Source organism: Hypanus sabinus, chromosome 12, assembly GCF_030144855.1.
Source record: "Hypanus sabinus isolate sHypSab1 chromosome 12, sHypSab1.hap1, whole genome shotgun sequence".
In the NCBI taxonomy this organism is placed as follows: Eukaryota; Metazoa; Chordata; class Chondrichthyes; order Myliobatiformes; family Dasyatidae; genus Hypanus; species Hypanus sabinus.
The window spans coordinates 21696856-21718611 of record NC_082717.1 but is presented as its reverse complement, the minus strand read 5'-3'; the positions used below and the strand labels follow the sequence as shown (position 1 = coordinate 21718611).

The 21756-nt window shown below is 45.0% G+C and overlaps 1 protein-coding gene across 1 annotated transcript in view; it reads left to right on the top strand.

Annotated features, from left to right (window-relative positions):
• prkd3 (protein kinase D3) overlaps window positions 1-21756 on the top strand; it is a 358247-nt gene that overhangs the window by 230021 nt on the left and 106470 nt on the right. Inside the window, exon 6 of the mRNA XM_059985651.1 lies at window positions 3650-3801. Within this exon, the coding sequence (XP_059841634.1) occupies window positions 3650-3801 (152 nt within the window). The remainder of the gene's footprint in view (window positions 1-3649; window positions 3802-21756) is intronic.

Below are 21756 nucleotides of genomic sequence, written 5' to 3'. Positions count from 1 at the left end.
TGCAGGGGAGGGATTTGGGGGTCAATGTGCCTGATCTGGTTTGTTTGGCTTTTTGCGGGAGAGGGTGATCTGAGGTTATGTGCCTACTCCAGTTTGGTTCCTCTGTTTTGCGGGGAGGTGGGATTTGCGGGTTGATGATCGTGCTGCGTTTCCTTTCTTTCTCTTTTTTGGTTTCATGGTTATCTGGAGAATTGAAGAATTTTGATATTAAATGAACCTTTGATCAGTGATCACTGGTGCTGTAAAGCGATTGCAATAGCAGCTGTGTGAACCAAGGTGAATTGGTGGGATGTGAGATAATGACTTGTAAGATAATGACTTGCATAAATTTATTGGAATGTGTGCGGGATGGTTTTCTCAACCAGCTAGAGAGCAGGCCATTCTAGATTGTGTATTGAGCAATGAGGAAGAGCTAGTTAGCAATCTTGTCGTGCGAGGTCCCTTGGGTAAGAGTGACCATAATATGGTGGAATTCTTCATTAAGATGGTGAGTGACATAATTAATTCAGAAACAAAGGTTCTGAACTTAAAGAAGGGTAACTTTGAAGGTATGAGACGTGAATTAGCTAAGATAGACTGGCAAATAATACTTAAAGGATTGACGGTGGATATGCAATGGCAAGCATTTAAAGATCGCATGGATGAGCTACAACAATTGTTCATCCCAGTTTGGCAAAAGAATAAACCAGGGAAGGTAGTGCACCCGTGGCTGACAAGGGAAATTAGGGATAATATCAAGTCCAAAGTAGAAACATATAAATTAGCAAAAAAAAGTGGCACACCTGAGGACTGGGAGAAATTCAAAGACCAGCAGAGGACAATGGGCTTAATTAGGAAAGGGAAAAAAAATTATGAGAGAAAGCTGGCAGGGAACATAAAAACTGACAGTAAAAGCTTTTATAGATATGTGAAAAGAAAAAGATTGGTCAAGACAAATGTAGGTCCTTTACAGTCAGAAACAGGTAAATTGATCTTAGGGAACAAAGACATGGCAGACCAATTGAATAACTACTTTGGTTCTGTCTTCACGAAGCAGGACATAAATAATCTTCCAGAAATAGTAAGGGACTGAGGGTCTAGTGAGTTGGAGGAACTGAGGGAAGTACATGTTAGTAGGGAAGTGGTGTTAGGTAAATTGAAGGCAGATAAATCCCCAGGGCCAGATGGTCTCTATCCCAGAGTGCTTAAGGAAGTAGCCCAAGAAATAGTGGATGCATTAGTGATAATTTTTCAAAACTCCTTAGATTCTGGATTAGTTCCTGAGGATTGGAGAGTGGCTAATGTAACCACACTTTTTAAAAAAGGAGGGAGAGAGAAACCAGGGAATTATAGACCGGTTAGTCTGACATTGGTGGTGGGGAAAATGCTAGAGTTGGTTATCAAAGATGTGATAACAGCACATTTGGAAAGAGGTTAAATCATCAGACAAAGTCAGCATGGATTTGTGAAAGGAAAATCATGTCTGACGAATCTTATAGAACTTTTTTGAAGATGTAACTAGTAGAGTGGATAGGGGAGAGCCATGGATGTGGTATATTTAGATTTTCAAAAGGCTTTTGACAAGGTCCCACACAGGAGATTAGTGTGCAAACTTAAAGCACACGGTTTTGGGGGTATGGTATTGATGTGGATAGAGAATTGGTTGGCAGACAGGAAGCAAAGTGTGGGAGTAAACGGGACCTTTTCAGAATAGCAGGCAGTGACTAGTGGGGTACCGCAAGGCTCAGTGCTGGGACCCCAGTTGTTTACAATATATATTAATGATTTAGACGAGGGAATTAAATGCAGCATCTCCAAGTTTGTGGATGACACTAAGCTGGGCAGCGGTGTTAGCTGTGAGGAGGATGCTAAGAGGATGCAGGGTGACTTGGATAGGTTAGATGAGTGGGCAAATTCATGGCAGATGCAATTTAATGTGGATAAATGTGAGCTTATCCACTTTGGTTGCAAGAACAAGGAAATAGATTATTATCTGAACGGTGGCTGATTAGGAAAAGGGGAGATGCAACGAGAGCTGGGTGTCATTGTACACCAGTTATTGAAGGTGGGCGTGCAGTTCTACTGCAGTTCTACAAGGCCTTGGTGAGACCGCACCTAGAGTATTGTGTGCAGTTTTGGTCCCCGAATCTGAGGAAAGACATTCTTGCCATAGAGGGAGTACAGAGAAGGTTCACCAGATTGATTCCTGGGATGGCAGGACTTTCATATGAAGAAAGACTGGATCGTCTAGGCTTATACTCACTGGAATTTAGAAGATTGAGGGGGGATCTTATTGAAATGTACAAAATTTTAAAGGGATTGGACAGGCTAGATGCAGGAAGATTGTTTCCAATGTTGGGGAAGTTCAGAACGAGGGGTCATAGTTTAAAGATAAAGGGGAAGCCTTTTAGGACCGAGATGAGGAAAAACTTCTTCACACAGAGAGTGGTGAATTTGTGGAATTCTCTGCCACAGGAAACAGTTGAGGCTGGTTCATTGGCTATATTTAAGAGGAAGTTCGATATGGCCTTTGTGGCTAAAGGGATCGGGGGTATGGAGAGAAAGCAGGTACAGGATTCTGAGTTGGATGATCAGCCATGATCATACTGAATGGTGGTGTAGGCTTGAAGGGCCAAATGGCCCACTCTCGCACCTATTTTCTGTGTTTCTATGTAAGGCAATCAGCGCGATATCAAAACTGATGAGATTACTCTGTGATCTGGTGCAGACTTGATAGACCAGGTAATCTCCTTTCATTTGTGGAAACGCGATTAATTTTTAAAAAGCAAAAACCTAAATATCTTTTTAAAAAAACAAAAATTACTAGAAATAATCAGCGGATCAGATAGTTTTATATATAAGCAGAGTTAATATACGAGGCTCTCATCGCATGCAGACTATGTTATGGGAGTTCCCTGTTCGATATTTTCTCCTTGCAAAAATTCTGCCTTCTGCTCAAGAATGTGACAGGAACATTATTCACTGTGTAAGACACCCAGTGAAGAACGGTTTGAAATAGAATCTGATGCTAAAATGTTCAGAGCGTTCCAAGTTCCCTGTGAAGTTGTAACTGTGACCTTAATAGTACAACAGAGCTTCTGTCTGTGAACTGTGCACAGTTAGCGGACTGCGTGGCGCATGACAGTGTGTTTATAAACTGACTGCAGTGAAGTTAGTAACAAAGGGTCTCTGCTCATCTGTTTGGATGGTACTGACAGATCATTTTTAATGCTTTCTATGCAATGGTTGAAGAGTTTCCAGGCAGTCTGCTGGACCATCTGTGCACCAATATATCTGAAATTGTAGTGCAGTCGGTACGCATTCCAAACCGGGTGTAACTGCTTCCAAGATTATCTCAAATCCAATGCTTTTATTGAGCCTCCAGTCAGTTTGGTGTTTGGCCCATCCTGCTATATTCAACTCTCATGAACACCTGCAGACCGCCCGACGTTCAAGAAGATCTGACAGAATAACTCTGGCATATGTGGTGCCTGAGCAGGCTGCCTCAATCTTCTGTGCACTGGCACCTCCGCAATATACTGTCGCGGTATGGCTAATTCTGAGGTGTTGCAGTTCTTTTCTTGAGATCAGTGCAGCTGGATTCATGAGCTTTATTTTTCATGGATGAACTAACCAGATTTCTTTTCTTCTCTACCCCAAATCTGAACAGGTTGTGGTCTGAATTATCACAAACGATGTGCCTTCAAAATTCCTAACAATTGCAGTGGCGTGAGGAAAAGGCGCCTGTCCAACGTTTCCCTGCCAGGCCTCTCTGTTCCAAGACCTGCACTGGTGGACTGCACGGGAGTGGTCTCAGAGGAGGTAAGATTGACTGACGCAGGGAGTGTGGTATTTACAATATCAACAGCTTCGAATCCGGAGTAAGATGTGTGAGAAAAAGGTATGAATAGAATTCACCAGGAATTTTTAGGCATTGCATGAAACATATGAGGCTGATCTGGGAGCGTTATATTCTTACCTCATGTGAGTTTTACCCTTCTGCCCGCAAATTCCTTCTGTAATTTCAGTTAAAGATTTAAAGATTGATTTTATTTAATGTTCAAAGTAAATTTGTTACCCTGAGATTAGTTTTCTAGCGGGCGTCCACGGCAAATGTGAAGAAACATAATGGGATTGACAAACCGTGCACAAGACCAAAAAACCAATGTGCAAAAGACGACAAACTGTGCAAATACAGAAAGAAAAGAAAGCACTAAGTAAGTAAGTAAGCAATAAACATGAGACAAAGAGTCCTTGAAAGTGAGTCCATAGGATGTGGGAACCGTTCACTCTTGGGTTGAGTGAACTTATCCCCTCTGGTTCAAGAGCCTGATGGCTGAGGGGTAATAAATGTTCCTGAACTTGGCACACATACATTGAAACATATGGTGGAGTGCGTCATTTGCATCAAATCAAATTAGTGAGGATTGTGCTGGGGCAACCCGAAGTGTCGCCGTGCTTCCTACACCAACAGAGCATGCCCACCACTTACTAACCGCACATCTTTGGGACGTGTGAGGAAAGTGGAGCATCTGCAGGAAACCTGCACGGTCATAGGGAGAACGTACAAACTCCTTACCGACTGTGGTAGGAATTGAAGCCCCCATCACTGGCGCCGTAAAGCAATTGCGCCAAAGCTGTGCCACCCCTTGTACAATGAGAAGACTTCAGATTACTGTCAAGTGAAAGTGGGAGTGCAAGGATTGGTGAAGAGTTTGGTTGTGGGTGGTGGTGAAGAATCATCTTCAAAATGTATACAAGTACGTGGGAAGAAACCGCCCTCTAGGGGAAGGGGTTCAGGAAGGCAGAGCTGGAAAGGCAAATCTAGAACTGCTCCTGTAAATAACGTTCAACAGAATTTAGGTGGGAAAGCAATTGGAAGGTGGTTTTTGTGATTGGAAGTGCATGACCAGTAGTACACTGCAGGGATTCCTACTATTTGTCTTTTACAGTATATTAACGGCTTAGTTCTGATGATTAATTAGTATTTTCACAGATAGTCACAGAAATTGGTGGTGGTGTTGATTGTGAAGTGGACAGACGTGCTCCAGGGTAGCCATGAGTTGAGTTAAATGGACAGTATAATGGCATACAGAATTTAGTCCTTGTAAGTGTGCCTTGGGAGGATGAATGAGACTAGACAAAAAGGCATCAGGGGACCTTGATGGACATGACGACGAATTCTTGAAGGTGGCAATGTAAGTAGGTAAGGTGGTTAATATGGCTTTGAGTGCCTTTGTCAGCAGTAGCATTGAGTACAAAAGCAGGGGGATGTTGTGCAACTATATAAAACACTGGTTTAATCACAGCTAGAGAACTGTGTGCACTTCTGGCTACACTACGGGGGGATGTGATTTAAAGTGTGCAGTCAGGTGCTGGAATGGGTGATTTTCCAGATACTACCTAGATTGGAGGACTTCATTTTTAAGGGTAGACCGGATTAATTGGGTTTGTTTTGTAGCTGAGGATGTGAATGAGGGGGATTTGGTTATTGGAAAATGCATGGATTAATAAAAAATAATGTCACTTAGTCAGCAAGGTGTTACCTGGATTGGAGGTCTTCAGTTCTGGGGGACATTTGGTTAAGTGGCCTTGCTTTCCCCTGTAGATGATGAGCGGTATGGAGAGATGATGTTGATGGTCATTTTCCTTTCCTCTCATGGAGGGTATGGGTTTAAGCTGCGAAGAAAAAGTTTTTGGAAGGGTTCTAGGGCAGGGGTCATCAACCTTTTTTGCACCACGAACCAGTTTAATATTGACAATATTCTTGCGGACTGGCGGACACTGTGGGTGGGGCTGCGACTGGAACATAGGTGATAAGTCAACTATAAGTCACTTATAAGTGGCTAATACACTCAATTTTGTTTCTAAAAGGGTTTATCTAACGAATTTAATAAATGTAATATTAAACACATAGCACATATTTTCTTCGCATGAATATAGTGATAAGTCATAACTTATGTCACTTATAAGTCAATAGCATCAGAACATTTTAAGTAACGTCTGGATATTAAACGCACAACGCATATTTTCCTCGTATGAACGTATAAAATCATTGCAACACACCAATATCGCTGAATCAGTGGGAGCCTGCCACAAGATGGTTCCATTGAGGGGTGACGGGAGACAGCGATACTCAAAGGGAGTTCTTTATGTCCAGTCTATTCTGCAGTTTAGTTTCCGTGGCTCTCAGCATTTGCTTCTGTCCCGCTTGCTCACATTTTTTTCGCTCAAAAAAAACTCAGCGGGTTTGTCTTTAAGTGAGGGTGCTTGGACTCTAGGTGCCGAAGCAGTTTTCATTGCCTTGTTAGACAGCCTCCGGGCCCGAACTCCAGCCTCCCACCCACCAGCCGCCAGACGCCTTGGCCAGGTGTGGCTGATCAAGGGTGGGGTGAGAGGACAAGGTCAGGGCTGGAGGTCCCTGTGCCGGAGCTGCAGCAGTCGCAGTCCGGAGAGAGTGACCGACCGAGCGAGGAGTGCGACAGGGCGAGTGCCCTCCCTCCTTGTATGTAGGTAGGATCTATCGGCCGACAAAAGTTTGGCTTGAGGGATGACTTCCAGTAGATTGCAGCGAGTTAGCTGCTCTGCTACTTACGAAACCCTGAGCCTGAATTAGGTCATCTGTGAATATTTTAGCACCAGGTTCCCCAGGGACATACGGTGTGCTAAACAGGTTTAGAGGCAGCCCCCATCTGTCTGTGCTCCAGGCTGGTAGCGACAGCACTTCTCACCGGCCGCATGAGGCGGCCAGTTACCAAAGGCCAACCAGTGATCCCTGGCGTGAGGGTATCACTGTGTTTAGGCGACTGATGACCTCGCGTGCATTCAAGTTCAAAAGTGGGCATGACAGGGAATGAGGAAAGGTGCAGCTGACTCATTGTATATTGCCAAATCATATCATTTCCTCACGGCCCAGTAGCACATGGTTGGGGACCACTGTCCTAGGGAGTAAATTTTGTGAGCAAAGAGTGGTTGATCAGGCAACCAGAGGAGGTAGTAGAATTGCATGCAGTTATTATATTGAAGAGGCATTTGGACACACAGGGTATTAGCCAAGGTAATGCAAATGGGGAAGAATGGGTGGGCAAGGAAGTCAGCATGGACCTGATGTGTTAAAGAACTTTGACAGCCAGAGTTTGATGCTAACTATAATTTCCAGCAGCAGATAGCAGTTCAGCTTTGCTGAGGTTCTCTGTTTCTGTCTGAGGAAAAGCACGATTCCATTATGAATTGCTCTGTAAGATTTCTTTCAGAGAATGTGGTAAAGTTCTTTAATTTAATTTGCCGCCTTCAAATTAATTTTTAAGTATCTTAAATGTACATACTGCTGAATTCACCATCTGTTGGCTAGTTAACCAATGCAAACCCATTGCTATCCCTCCTGTTGTGAAGAAATTGATTCCGAATTGCCAGCTAGTGGGAGGTGAGTTTTTAATGGATAAAATTCTGTTGCAAGTTGCCGTGTGGTTCTTATCAGTGCAAGGTACAAGGTGCACTTTTCATGTCAAACCTTTGTAGCTCAACGTCTGAAACAGTTTCAACATTACACCCCAGCTCCTGCACCCAGTGCTCTGACTTATGAAGGCCAATGTGCCAAAGGCTTTCTTACAACCTATCTACGCACAACGCCACTTTCAAGGAATTATGGGTTTGTATTTCCAGATCCCTTTGCATTACTGCACTCCTCAATGCCCTACAGTTAACTGAGTCACTTCTCCCTGCTTTGTCTGTCCTCAGTTGTGATGCCTCACACTTGTCTACATTAACTTCCATCTGCCATTTCTTCAGCCCATTTTTTCCAGCTGGCCCAGATCCCACTGCAAGCTTTTGCAGCCTTCCTCACTATCCACTACACCCCTAGTCTTGGTGTCATCTGCAAATTTGCTCTGGTGCTCTATGACTCTGACACACTTAAAAATGATTGAGATGGAGGTAACTGAACTAAAGATGCAAATGTGCATAAACAATATATTTTTTTAAAATTTAAACAAATTATGCCTTTCCTTTGCCTCCTGAGACTTTGCTCCATAACCGTCGCTGAAACCAGTGGCATCTTATCCCATGACATCTGGCCTGACAGAGGATCAAAGAAGTGACTCCCCGTTGCACAGCTGGGGAATCCTGGGAAGAATGGGCTCTGCTGACAGTCCGGTGTTGATGTGAACGATCAGGTTCTGCCTTGCTAGTCTGTCGATGGGCTCCGGACTTTCACGTCCCACAGCGAGTCCATGACATTCTGTAATTTTATCATCTGAACACAGTTGGTGTGCATCTGAGCCATCCAGAAGAATATAAATGATCCAGGCCGCAGCTTCAGATGGTTCCAATCTGAAGTTGTTATGCCTTGCCAGCTGAATGTAACTAATCAAAAACCAAGGAACTGTCGACTCATGACCAGATAGGGGCAAAGATGGGCTTTTAGTTTTACTTCAGCACAAGAAGCAAGAGGGAACCGCCATTCAGGCCAGTGTCCAGTCCTTGTTGCTCTTGCAGCAAAGAGTTTGCTGGACTGTATCAGATTACGGTTAGGAGTCAACTATGTCCTATCACTCATCTGAGCAATGCATCTTCTGAATTAATTCCAACGTGCTATGTGTCAGCAGACACAGACTGACCAGAGTGAGTAAGAGCAGTAGATGTCCCAGTTTTCACGTAGGAAGCTTTTGCACAGCAGATACTCACTTCAAAATCTCGATATGTGTAATGAATTGAAGGTAAATTCCCCAGCTGCTCTGTTCCTGATAGATTAGTTCATCCCTTCCAACTGCTACCCTCTGCCATTGATCTCTTAACAATACTTGTCCAGCTGTCTTGCTTTCTATGCCACTGGTCCGTAACCCTCATCTGCAAAATGGCAGCCCACGTATCGGCCACCCCACGTTAAAGAAAGTCACAAACAGGCATTCTCCATTTATGGAATCGGGAGACAACCCCTCCGGGGAGCATCATATTTGATGTGTGATGGCATAGCTACTCTTTGTCCAGCAGTGCATCAGTAACGAGTATGGTGTCCTTGAGCCTGATGCACTGAGGGTAGGGAGCATCATTGCGATGGGGTGGTGTAACAGTTAGCGCACTTAGAGCGACCCCAGTTAGTCAGGACTCTGCTCCTGTGTCTTTGTGGAGTTTCCCTGCAACCACTTGGGTTTCCAGTAAGCGCTCCGATTTTCTCGCGTTCAGAGACTTACAGGTTGTTAAGTTAATTGCTCATTATAAATTCCCCCAGTGTAGTTGGGTGGCTGGGGAATTGGGAGAGGGGAGAGAGTTTACAGACATGTGCACGATCCAAAGTGCATTTAGTATTAAAGTATGTATGCAGTTTGCATCCCTGAGATTGCACGGACAGCCACGAAACAAAAAAATGCCATGGAACCCATTCAAGGAAACAGCGAACGCTCAGCGTACAAAAAAAAGAACAAAGTGTGTGCAAAATGCAAAGAAACATGCAAATAACAGACAGAATATTAAACACCAAACCACAGAGTCATTGAAACAGTCCAGAAATGTTCAGTTTAGCTCAGTTCAGTTAAATTTAGTGTTGCGTCTTTCGTCGGCTACAGACCGCAGAGCCAGTCTGCCCCGATCAAAATTGCGCAAAAATAGCGATTAAAAGGGAGAAGCCACGAAGCCAGAAACACACATAACATCAGCTCCAGTCGAGTGCAAAATGAGTGCAAAACCACCACAGGCGGCACCAGTCGAACCTTGCCCAAGACCCAAGATTCTTACACCTTCCCCCAGCTGCTGAGGGCGACAAGGAGACAGGCCAAATGCAGGCAGATGGCGCTGAACACCTGCTCGCCTTCTGCTCTCGTCCTTGTTGATTTCAGTCTTGCTCGATGCTCTAAACGGTGAGTTGGTTGAGAATTGGAGCTGATCATGTGTTTGTACTCCGCCATCAGGCACACTCCATTCTCAACGTCGCTCTCAACCAAGCCGAATTCCCTCAGAGACTGCAAAAGCACAAGATCGCCCTGTTGGCCCAGAAGCACAATCAAAGTGTAAATTACAGGCTCCAATCACACACAGATTAGTAGTAGAAATATATTTAAAAGAAGAAGTGCTTGTTTTGTAAACTGTCTACAGGAGGTGGCCGTTATCTTCTCACCAGAGGAGAGATTATAAGTAAGTTAGTGGGTGAGTGTGATCATTTGGGCTGCTGCGTGGTTGAGTAGTTGGGTTCTAACACTGCAGTGAATGGTACAGCAGGGAGCAGTTCTCGAGTCAACCTTTTTGTTGGTTCCTTCCACATTAACCTCCTCCTGAGTTCCGCTGGGACTTGGTCGATTGTATCCTGGAGATCCGGTCTACTGTTCAGCATTTTCTGTATTTCAGCTGAGTTTAAAGAGAGTGATTTTTGTCTGATGCAAATCGTCCAGTTTCAACACTAATAAAACCAGAAACTTCCATTGGAACTCCTTTTCCATTTCCAAAAATGCACTTTGATCTGCTGAGTGTTTCCGCTTTTGTTTCAGATCTATGGGTTCTTTTGTCACCTATGTTACCAGTTTGTTTTCAGCTGAGGGTTGCACCGGGGGGGGGGGGGGGGATGGTGAGGAGGTGTCAGTGTGTTGGGGGAAATCAGGTTAAATTTTGAAACCAAAATTTGCTTTACCACACCAGACCATAATAACATAGGAGCAGAATTAGGCCGGTTCACCCACGGAGCCTGTTCGGCCATTCAGTCAAGAGTGGATTTAATGTCCCTCCCAACCCTTGAACTCTGTACAGACAGCAGCAGGATTTGAGTCTTGAACATGGCACTGCAAAGTTACATTTACTGCTACACTACCGTGGCAAAGTTCTTCTAGCTTTTGCTCCTAGTGTCTATGGGACAAGAGTTTCAGCACAAAACCCATGTGGGAAATACGTCATCCTCAAAGAGGGTCCATTTTAAATCATCTGAACATTTAGTTCAATGGATGCACTTGCGACCTCCAGAAAATTTGGCACAAGATCAGAACTAGTAGTGAAGAATGTTGCACTGGTTTGGAATGGCATCCTCTGTTTGCGATATGAAACTGGTGCCTTATTACACTTCATGAGCAAACAGATAGGATCTTGGAGCACCTCTCAAACTAAAGGTTCTCCTGATAGCCTGTTCATTGTGTTTTATCCTTCAAGTAAGACTGGATTCACCTGATTATTCTCCTGATACTGGAAATCTGAACAACACACACAATGCTGGAGGAACTCAGCGGTCCTGCCGAAGGGTTTTGGCCCAAAATGTCAACTGCACCCCTTTCCTAGATGCTGCCTGGCCGGCTGAGTTCCTCCAGCGTCTTGTGTGTGTTGCTCACTTGATTATTTTCATTCTTTGTGCTGCTATCTATGGCAGTGGTGTGGATGACTTAGTGACAATCGTGTCAACACTGAGTGCTGAACCACATTTGGGTTGATTTGGGACAGTGCTGTTGAACATTGGATTATGCTAACTGTTAGAGCCACTCATTGTTAATCACGTAAACCTTCATGACAGATTCTAGTATTTAACAGCCAGAGGGCATGCATATAAATGGGGAAAACGACGCAAGTGGTTACTTAACATTTATTTTTCCTAAAGCTTGCTTTGAAATGTAGACATTAAATTTGAGGCAGAAAGGAATCTTAGGAGTAAAAGGTAGTGCAGTATTCAAGTGTTCTAGTTACATCCCACGTCACAAAAATATGCTGGTAAGTTAAATTTTGCACAGTGTAGTTGGGTGACAGGTAGATTAGGAAAGAGATGATGAGGGAGAACAGGGCACAGGGGAATAAGTATGGGAATGAAATAAGTGTAAAGATGTAATGTTGACTCTTTATAAAACACTGATGAGGCCTCACTTGGTGTATTGTGAGCAGATTTGGGCCCCTTATCTTAGAAAGGATATGTTGACATTGGAGAGGGTTCAAAGGAGGTTCGTGAAAATGTTTCAGGGATTGATAGGCTTGTCATATGAGGAGTTTTTGGTGGCTCTGGGACGGTACTCACTGGAATTCAGAGGAATGAGGGGTGACCTCATTGAAACCTTCTGAATGTTGAAAGGCCTGGATAGAATGGATGTGGAGAAGGTGTTTCCTGTGATGAAGGAGTCTCAGATCAGAGGATAGACTCTCAGTAGAGGGACGTCCATTTAGAATGGAGATGAGGAGGAATTTCTTTAGTCAAAGTGGTGAATCTGTGGAATTTTGTTACCACAGGTAGCTGTGGAAGCCAAGTCTTAGGTATAACGAAGGCGGAGGTTGATAGATCCCTGATTAGTCAGGGCATGAAGGGATACAAGGAGAAGGCAGGAAATTGGGGCTGAGAGGGAAAATGGATCAGCCATGATGAAATGGAGGAGCAGACTCAATGGGCCAAATGGCCTAGTTCTGCTCTTATATCTTATGTTCTTGTGGAATGCAACAGATGAGAATGCTTGGAAGGTCAGCATACACTCAGCTGGCAGAAATTGGTTCATGAGTTTTTAAACAACCTCTTTGGTTGGTAGGTGGAAAGATTCAGTGTGGTGATGGAGCATGTGGGGTTAACACCAACGTGAGTAGAAGCCTTGGTGACTAAAACGTTTGTAATAAAAGTAGCAGGAATTATAGTACTGTGGTTGTTACTGGATTAATTCAGTATTGTACCAGACAGTACACTAGCACAGTGATTAGTGTCACACTATTACAATGCCAGCAACGTGGGTTCGATTCCCAGCCCTGTCTTTAAGGAGTTTGTCCATTCTCCGTGTGACCGTGGCAACGTGGGTTCAATTCCCAGCCCTGTCTTTAAGGAGTTTGTCCATTCTCCGTGTGACCGTGGCAACGTGGGTTCGATTCCCAGCCCTGTCTGTAAGGAGTTTGTCCATGCTCCCTGTGACCGTGGCAACGTGGGTTCGATTCTCAGCACTGGCTGTAAGGAGTTTGTCCATTCTCCCTGTGACCGTGTAGGTTTCCTCCCAGTGCTCCAATATCCTCCCACAGTCCAAACACATATGGATTAGTAGGTTAATTGGTCACATTGGAGTAATTAGACTGGTTGGGACAGAAGGGCCTGTTACCCTACTGGATCTCTAAATAAATAATCTAGAGATAAGTCTTCGGATCAGGGAATTTAAATACACTTAAATAAAATCTTGAAAATAAACACTGGTGTTCGTAGTGGTTACCTGTGGATATGGTCATCTCCATCTTATTCAGTGGTGACATTCAGCGAAGGAAATGTAGTTTGCCTCACCTAGTCTGGCCTCTATTTGACTCCAGTCCCATGATAATGAAGCTGAACTTTAACTCAGAAAAGTACAAGTCACCCGTTTTGGTCATCGACAATATGGGTTGAACAGTAAATGCAGCAGCAATGCCTAGGTTCTGTAGAAGATAACTGGAAATACAGATGAGGATGAGATTTGGGTCTATTACCAACTGGTGATGAGAGGGTGAATTGAACAGATGTCAGTGTTAACAGGGAAGCATGGGCTTTTCTCATGGGGGGGGCAACACCAGGAGTGATTTTTCTCTCTCATCCCCCAACACCTCCACACCACATTTGGACCTTTTACGGCCCTTCCTTGTTGCACATTTCACAAGTTCCTCACCTTTAGAAGCTGGAAATGGCAAAGTGACAGAAGAGGAGAAAATACAACATGCATGTCATTGAAGTAAGTGAGAGACAATAACTCAAGACTCACTTTTTACAGATCGCTGGAATATCAGCTAACATTTTGTATTATTGATTCAAATTTATGCTATCGTTGCTGCTCCTTCCCTTTCTCCTCTGATCCACTCTCCTCTCTTAACAGATTCCTCCTTCTCCATCTTTCCTACACACCTAGCTTCACCTATCACCTGCTAGCTATCCTCTTTTCCGTCCCCCCCCCCACTTTTTTATTCTGGTGTCTTCCCCCTTTTTTCCCCAGTTGCAAAGAAAGGTCTCAGCCTGAAACATCTACTTCATTTCCATAGACGCTGCCTGATCTGCTGAATTCCTCCAGCGTTTTGTGTGTGTTGCTTTGGATTTCCAGCATCTGCAGAATGTTTCATATTTACAATTACTGCCAATTTGTCTTGTGCTACTTCATAGAATTTCACTCTGCCTGGGAGATAAAATTAAATAGGTTCAAAGTCGATTTAATATCAAAGATGGTATATTATATACAAACTCGAGATTCGTCTCCTTGCAGGCAACCACAAAACAAAGAAACCCAGTGGAACTCATTAAAACAAAACAAGACTATCAAACACCCAAATGTGCAGAGAAAATAAAGCAGATTATACAAACAATACACTTAAGCAAATAGTATCCAGAACTGAAATTACCGATTCAGAAGCTTGCTAAATGCAGGCCACAGCCTCAGTTCAGTGCAGAGTAGAGTAAACCTTGAGGAGCAGCCCGTCCCTGGCCTCTGATCCTGACACCCTTGACCTTTCCAAACTGGCTCAGCCAGATTGAACACTGACATTGTCTGGGTCCATTGATCAATTAAATATACTTCTTCCTCAGACTGTTAAGTAATCTATCCTATTGGGGGATTCTGTCTTTGATAACTGTAGGGAGATTTTTGCATGATTAATTTTTTATGGGAAAACCGTATCATTAGATCAGCTGTCCATTGACAGCCTAATCCAAATTTGCTTGCTTTGAAGTCAAAGGCAAATAAGTTTAATTGGATATATATAAAAAGGGAGCTGATCTGATTTCCCCATCATGACCTAGCTCTTTATGCATTTCTAGGAAGAAATTATGTTTACCATCTGATTTTTTTTTTGATGTACTGAAAGTTGAATGCATTCCAAGATCCACATTGCTTTCAACGAATCCCAAATTCCCATCTCACTGTGGTTAACTTGTCTCCAGAAATCTGTTTAGATGGAGTTTGAGGTAATGAGGTTCCCAATCTTCATGGCAATTTGAGTTTTCTAGGTATTTGATGATCTGAAGTAAGAAGGTAAGGAGGGAAGAGTGGAATTGAAAATCACCTTATTGTCTAGTGGGAGTCTGGCTTTGTGCACATGTGGGTCTGGTCATAACAAAAAAACTGAAATGGAAGATGAAAAACAGAAGAGATTATAGAAATCCAGGTTGACACACACAAAATGCCAGGGTAGTTCAGCAGCATCAATGGAAAGGAATAAGGAGCCAACATTTGGGGCTGAAACCCTTCATCTGAATGGAAGATTAAATATGTGCAAGTTGTTTAAACTTTGGAACTACAGGATTACAGACAGACAGACATACTTTATTGATCCCGAGGGAAATTGGGTTTTGTTACAGCCGCATCAACCAAGAAAAGTGAAGAAATATAGCAATATAAACCATAAATAATTAAATAATAATAAGTTAATCGTGCCAAGTGGAAATAGGTCCAGGACCATCTATTGGCTTAGGCTGTCTGATACTCCGAGGGAGGAGTTGTAAAGTTTGATGGCCACAGGCAGGAATGACTTCCTATGACGCTCAGTGTTACATCTCGGTGGAATGAGTCTCTGGCTGAATGTACTCCTGTGCCTAACCAGTACATTATGGAGTGGATGGGAGTCATGACTGTGCAGCCAGATTCAAGGAGAACCTGATCGTTAAATTTGCTGATGATACCACAGTGGTTGGACTCATCAGCAAAAATGATGAAACAATGTCCAGGGAGGAGGTCAAACACCTAGAGAGCTGGTGCAGTGACAACAACTTGATGCTTAATGTCATCAAAACCAAGGAGATGATCATCGATTTCAGACGGTCTCAGCCTGAGCACACACCCTCAGCATCAGCAGCTCCACAGTGGAAAACATCAAGTTCCTTGGGGTGCAGATCTCGGACAATCTCACCTGGTCCAGGAACACCATTGGGATTGTGAAACGAGCCCAGCAGAGATTGCACTTTCTGAGGAAGCTTAAACAAGCATCACTCCCCACTAACATCTTAACTACATTCTACAGAGGTGTGGTTGAGAGCGTGCTGACCTTTTGCATCAAACCTGGTACTCCAGCTGCAGTGCTGCCGACAAAAAAGCCTTGAAGAGGGTGGTTAGAGGAGCAGAGAAGGTTATTGGAGTCTCCCTACCTTCTGTCCAAGACCTCTTTCAGAGTCGATGCCTCCAGAAGCCGCAGTACATCATTAAAGACCCCTCACACCTTCTCCATGAACTGTTTGTTTTTCTGCCATCAGGTAAACGTTACAGGAGCATCAAAACTAAAACCACAAGGCTACTAAACAGCTTCCTCCCACAGGCAGTCAGACTGCTAAATAGTTGCTCTACCTGACTCTGCTTTGGACACTTTTAACTTTGCACTGGACACTTATAACTTGCTTTTAACTGACATGTGGGTATTGTGTTTTACTATTTATTGTTATGTTTATTATTTAGTGTTGCGTTTGTTATGTTATGATTGCACTGCTCCTGGAAAACGCTGTCTCATTCTGCCCTGCAGAGCTGATGTACGGTTAGAATGACAGTAAAGTTTTTGAATCTGGAATCTTGAATCCTCTTTTCAGACACCACCGTCAGAATCCAGTTCCACCCCCACAACATCACTGGCCTTACGAATGAGTTTGTTGATTCTGTTGGTGTCTGCTACCCTCAGCCTGCTGCCCCAGCACACAACAGCAAACATGATAGCACTGGCCACCACACCCTCGTAGAATATCCTCAGCATCGTCCGGCAGATGTTAAAGGACCTCAGTCTCCTCAGGAAATAGAGACAGCTCTGACCCTTCTTGTAGACAGCCTCAGTGTTCTTTGACCAGTCCAGTTTATTGTCCATTCGTATCCCCAGGTACATTAGTGTGGTTGAGAATTGTGACCATGTAATGGAGTTATGAGCAAAGTATGCAAGGAGAAAAAAAAATGCTAAAGTGACAGTAACAGAAGAGTTTGAGTTAAAGGTTGGAGAATATCAGCAGACTTGATGGGTTGAATGGCCTAATTCTGCTCCTAGCATTTATGGTCTAACATGGCAGCGGCCACTCAGAAGAGAATGTTGATGGGGTAATTGGTTCAGCAGTCTGATAGCAGTGGGAATGTTGAAGGGGTAATTGGTTCAGTCCGATAGCAGTGGGAAAGTTGAAGCGATAATTGGTTTAGAAGTCAGACAGCAGTGGGAATGTTGAAGGGGTAATTGGTTCAGTCCGATAGCTGTGGGAATGTTGAAGGGGTATTTGGTTCAGTCTGATAGCAGTGGGAATGTTGAAGGGGTATTTGGTTCAGATGTCTGATAGCAATGGGAATGTTGAAGGGGTATTTGGTTCAGATGTCTGATAGCAGTGGGAATGTTGAAGGGGTATTTGGTTCAGATGTCCGATAGCAGTGGGAATGAAGGGGTATTTGGTTCAGTCTGATAGCAGTGGGAATGTTGAAGGGGTATTTGGTTCAGATGTCTGATAGCAATGGGAATGTTGAAGGGGTATTTGGTTCAGATGTCTGATAGCAGTGGGAATGTTGAAGGGGTATTTGGTTCAGATGTCTGATAGCAGTGGGAATGTTGAAGGGGTATTTGGTTCAGATGTCGGATAGCAGTGGGAATGTTGAAGGGGGTATTTGGTTCAGATGTCAGATAGCAGTGGGAATGTTGAGTCAGTGGAATTACAGACTGGAAGGAGGTAACTGTTGTTCAAGAATCCATGTATTTATAGTGAATTGGTTTTTATCTAACGATTCAGTGAGGAGCAAACCCTTCCAGCTCTTTGAAACACACCGCCCCTGTAACCCTACAAAATGATTAACCCTAACCTAACCATGGGCCAATTTACAATGACCGGTTAACCTACCCCAGTACATCTTTGGACTGTGAGGAAACCAGAGTGCCCGGGGCAGACCCACATGTTCCATGGGGAGGTACGTAGAACAGTGCTGGCATTGAGTCTGAGTTCCAGAATGCTTTGAGCTGTAATAGTGTCGCATTCTCTACTCCTCTACTGTAGCAAACGGTAGGTTTATATAAGCAGAGACATGTATGATGCTTAAGAGAAGACAAAGGTGTTCCTCTACATTAAGTGATGGTATGTAGAGTCAGGTGTTATACTGGAAGGAGGTTGTGATCACTATTGCATTCCATCAGGACCAATTCACATGCTCGAAAGGATCTACAAGGGAATAGTGAAGATGGTTGTATGGAGGAGATACCAGTGGCAGCTGAAGGGAGAAATAGTACAGAATTAGATGCAGCTGTGGAGATTACTGCAGCCACTTTCCGAAGATCAGAGATGGACCAGAGGAGGATGCTTTGAAAATATGCCAGCTTGGTAAGCTGGAGAACGAGCTTGAAGTTATTGAGGCTGGCATCGAAATCAAGTGATAATGAAAGGCAACTAAACCATAATGGTGGAGAAAATGAGATGATTGGATGTGGCTTTACTCTTTGTAACTTTGGTTTCTTCCCAGCAAAGCAAAGCAAACCCACAACTGTTTCAAATTTGTCCATTTTCATTTTGGATACTGTCCATTTTTCTTTCCAGTTAAGGCTTCTCGTGGTCAGGATGCATGAACTGTGAGCTTAGTTCAAAGATTACAGTTTCTCAGAATTACACCCTGCTTTCTCTCAATCATCACTGGTACATTGATTAGGATGAGTTTAAATTTGCTTGATGGATTATTGAATATCTTGTTGGGAAATATTTTCAGCAATGCAGTTTTGTTTCATTTGTAACTAAGATCATTATTTCAACTAACTGACTCTCATGGAATTCCAGTGATAACAGAAGTAAACTTAAATTTCTCCAAATGTATGTCCTGGTGGGAAACAGTTAGTTATAGTTTTGATGATACAGTATTTCCTGATGTCATGACATGGGATTGCTGCAATCAAAATGGCCAGTTTATAGCTTTTTGGTGGAGAGAGGGGGAAAAGGAAACATTGAGTAACAACTCACCAACTTTGTTCAACACCATCATTCCCTCAAAATGAATCAATAAGGATCACGAGCTGGACCTCAGTGCCTCCTTGTGCAATGGATCCTCGATTTTGTGCAATTGGTCACTTGCAGACCTTGGTCAGTTTGGGTTGGCAACAACATCTCCATCAGCATGGGTGCACCACAATTCTGTGTGCTTAGTCCCCTGCTCTACTCGCTTTACCGTTCAGACTGAGTGGCTGAGCACACCTGTAATGCCATATTCAGGTTTGCTGATGACAACACTGTTGTTGGCGAATCAAAGGTGGTGATGAATCAGCATAGGGGGAGATTAAAAATCTGATGAGTACAGTCATAACAATGACATCTGACTCAATGACAGCAAGGCCATTGTGGTGAACTACATATACCTGTCTGGACACGCCCCCCTGCTGACTGCTCCTGTGGCTCCTCCCACAGACACCGGTATAAAGGTGATTGGGGCCTGAGCCTGGCCTCTCAGTCTCCAGGATGTAGCATGGTGGTCAATTGCTGCTTCTTCTTTCTTCCAGTCAGTAAAAGCCGATATCTCGCCTTCACGCCTCAGAGAGTTATTGATGGTGCATCAATTTTATTGACTGGAAGTTTTAAAACATGGGAAGTATTTTACATCTGGAAAAATTAGACTTGGACCCTCAAAACTCAGAAGCAGCTCTTGCCTTTGAACTCTGGCTTGCATGCTTCCAATCATACTTGGAACAGATTCCAGTGACTGAGCCTGCTATTATGTACAGAAATCTCCTCTCGAGGGTCACCCCGAAAGTTTACTCACTTATCAGGGACCTGCTGACCTACCAAGAGGCACTGGACACTCTCAAAAGACAGTACCTGCGGCCGGTGAACACCGTCTATGCAAGACATCGCTTAGCGACACGGCGGCAGCGACCCGACGAGACGAGCGCTGCATTTCTCCGAGCCCTACAGACACTCGTCCGAACTTGCGACTGCAAAGCTCTGACGGCGGAACAACATGTGGAGCTGTTAGTACGAGACGCCTTCGTTACGGGGATCAGGTCAGTGTATGTGCGCCAGCGGCTGCTGAAACATGCCGATCTTACCTTATGCTCGGCGATCGAGACGGCCGACACGCTGAAGGCTGCTCTGCACAACGCTGACGCTGTCCAGCCGCGCAATCCCCCGCTGGTCCCGTGGACACCTCAGACCTCGCCACCCATGAGCGAATTCACCAACGCCACGGCCAGTTGCGAGTCCATGAACTCCCCAAACCCGACCACAGCTGCTGCCAGTCACGTTAGCGCAGTGCTACTTCTACGGACTTGAAAAGCACCCCCGAAAACGCTGCCCGGCCCGAGAAACGACTTGCTCCAGCTGCGGGAAGAAGGGCCATTTTGCCAAGGTCTGTAAGTCTGAACCATGAGCGGGGTTGGCCGCCATCTTGGTTGCCGCCATCTTGCCTGCCCGCCTCGTGCGAGGCATGGGGGCCGCCATCTTGCCTGCCCGGATGGGGGCGGCCATCTTTGTTGGTGCCAACTTGCCCCGCCCCCGACCCACCAGTGCTTACCGGGCACCAAGGCGGCAGATCAACTCTGGCCTCCGTAACCCTCGACCAAAGCGCCCCAACCAGCTTGCAAGGTCAATGATGGACATCCTGGTGGAGGGGCACAGGACTAGCTGCCTGTTTGACACGGGCAGCACTGAGAGTTTTATTGACCCGGACACGGTGCAACGCTGCAGACTCGTGACACGGCCAGTAAGCCAGAGAGTCACCATGGCTTCTGGGTCACATTCCACAGACATCCAGGTGGGTTGTATAGCGACATTGGTGGTGCAGGGCACAGAATATCGGAACTTTGCGCTACTGGTCATGCCTCAACTGTGCGCGCCTGTGCTATTGGGGCTGGACTTCCAGAGCCACCTCGAAAGTGTGACTATGGCATATGACGGGCCCCTCCCACCACTCACTATCAGGAATCCTCAGTTTTGTGGGACTTCGTCATATACCCTGCTGCTGACCGCACACACACGCGCACACACACACACACCCAGCACCATGCCGACATCTGTGCTACTGACACCACTTGCAGTCTCTCCACCCTCAAGATTCCTCCCCCACCGTTGTTCGCCAACCTGACCCCCGACTGTAAACCTGTGGCAACTAAAAGCAGGAGGTACAGCGTGGGGGACAGGGCCTTCATTCAGTCAGAGGTGCAGCGGCTGCTCAGGGAGGGGATCATTGAGCCAAGCACAAGTCCTTGGGGGGCCCAGGTGGTGGTTGTTCAGACCAGGCAGAAAAATAGGATGGTTGTGGACTATAGCCAGACCATCAATAGGTTCACGCAGCTTGATGAGTACCCCCTAACCCGCATCGCGGATATGGTCAACCAGATAGCTCAGTACAAGGTGTACTCGACAATAGATCTGAAATCCGCTTACCATCAGCTCCCCATCCGCCCAGAGGACCGCCCCTACACTGCCTTCGAGGCGGGCGGCAGGCTCTATCACTTCCTGCGCGTCCCCTTCGGTGTCACAAGTGGTGTCCCTGTCTTCCAGAGGGAAATGGACCGGATTGTGGACCAGTGCCGACTGAAGGCCACATTTCCCTATCTGGATAATATCACCATCTGTGGTCACAACTGGTCAGATCACAACGCCAACCTCCAATAATTTTTCCAAGTGGCCAAAGCCCTGAACCTTACTTATAACAGGGACTAATGTGTGTTCGGAACCACCCGACTCGCTATCCTTGGGTATGTCGTGGAGAACGGGGTCATTGGCCCTGATCCCGACCATATGCACCCCCTGTTAGAACTCCCTCTTCCCACCACCCTCAAAGCCCTCAGACAGTGCCTGTGCTTCTTTTCCTATTACGTCCAATGGGTCCCCCATTACGCAGACAAGGCCCACCCCCTGGTCAAGTCTACCACTTTTCCCCTCTCTGCCGAGGCCCGCGTGGCCTTCAGCTGTATTAAAGGGGA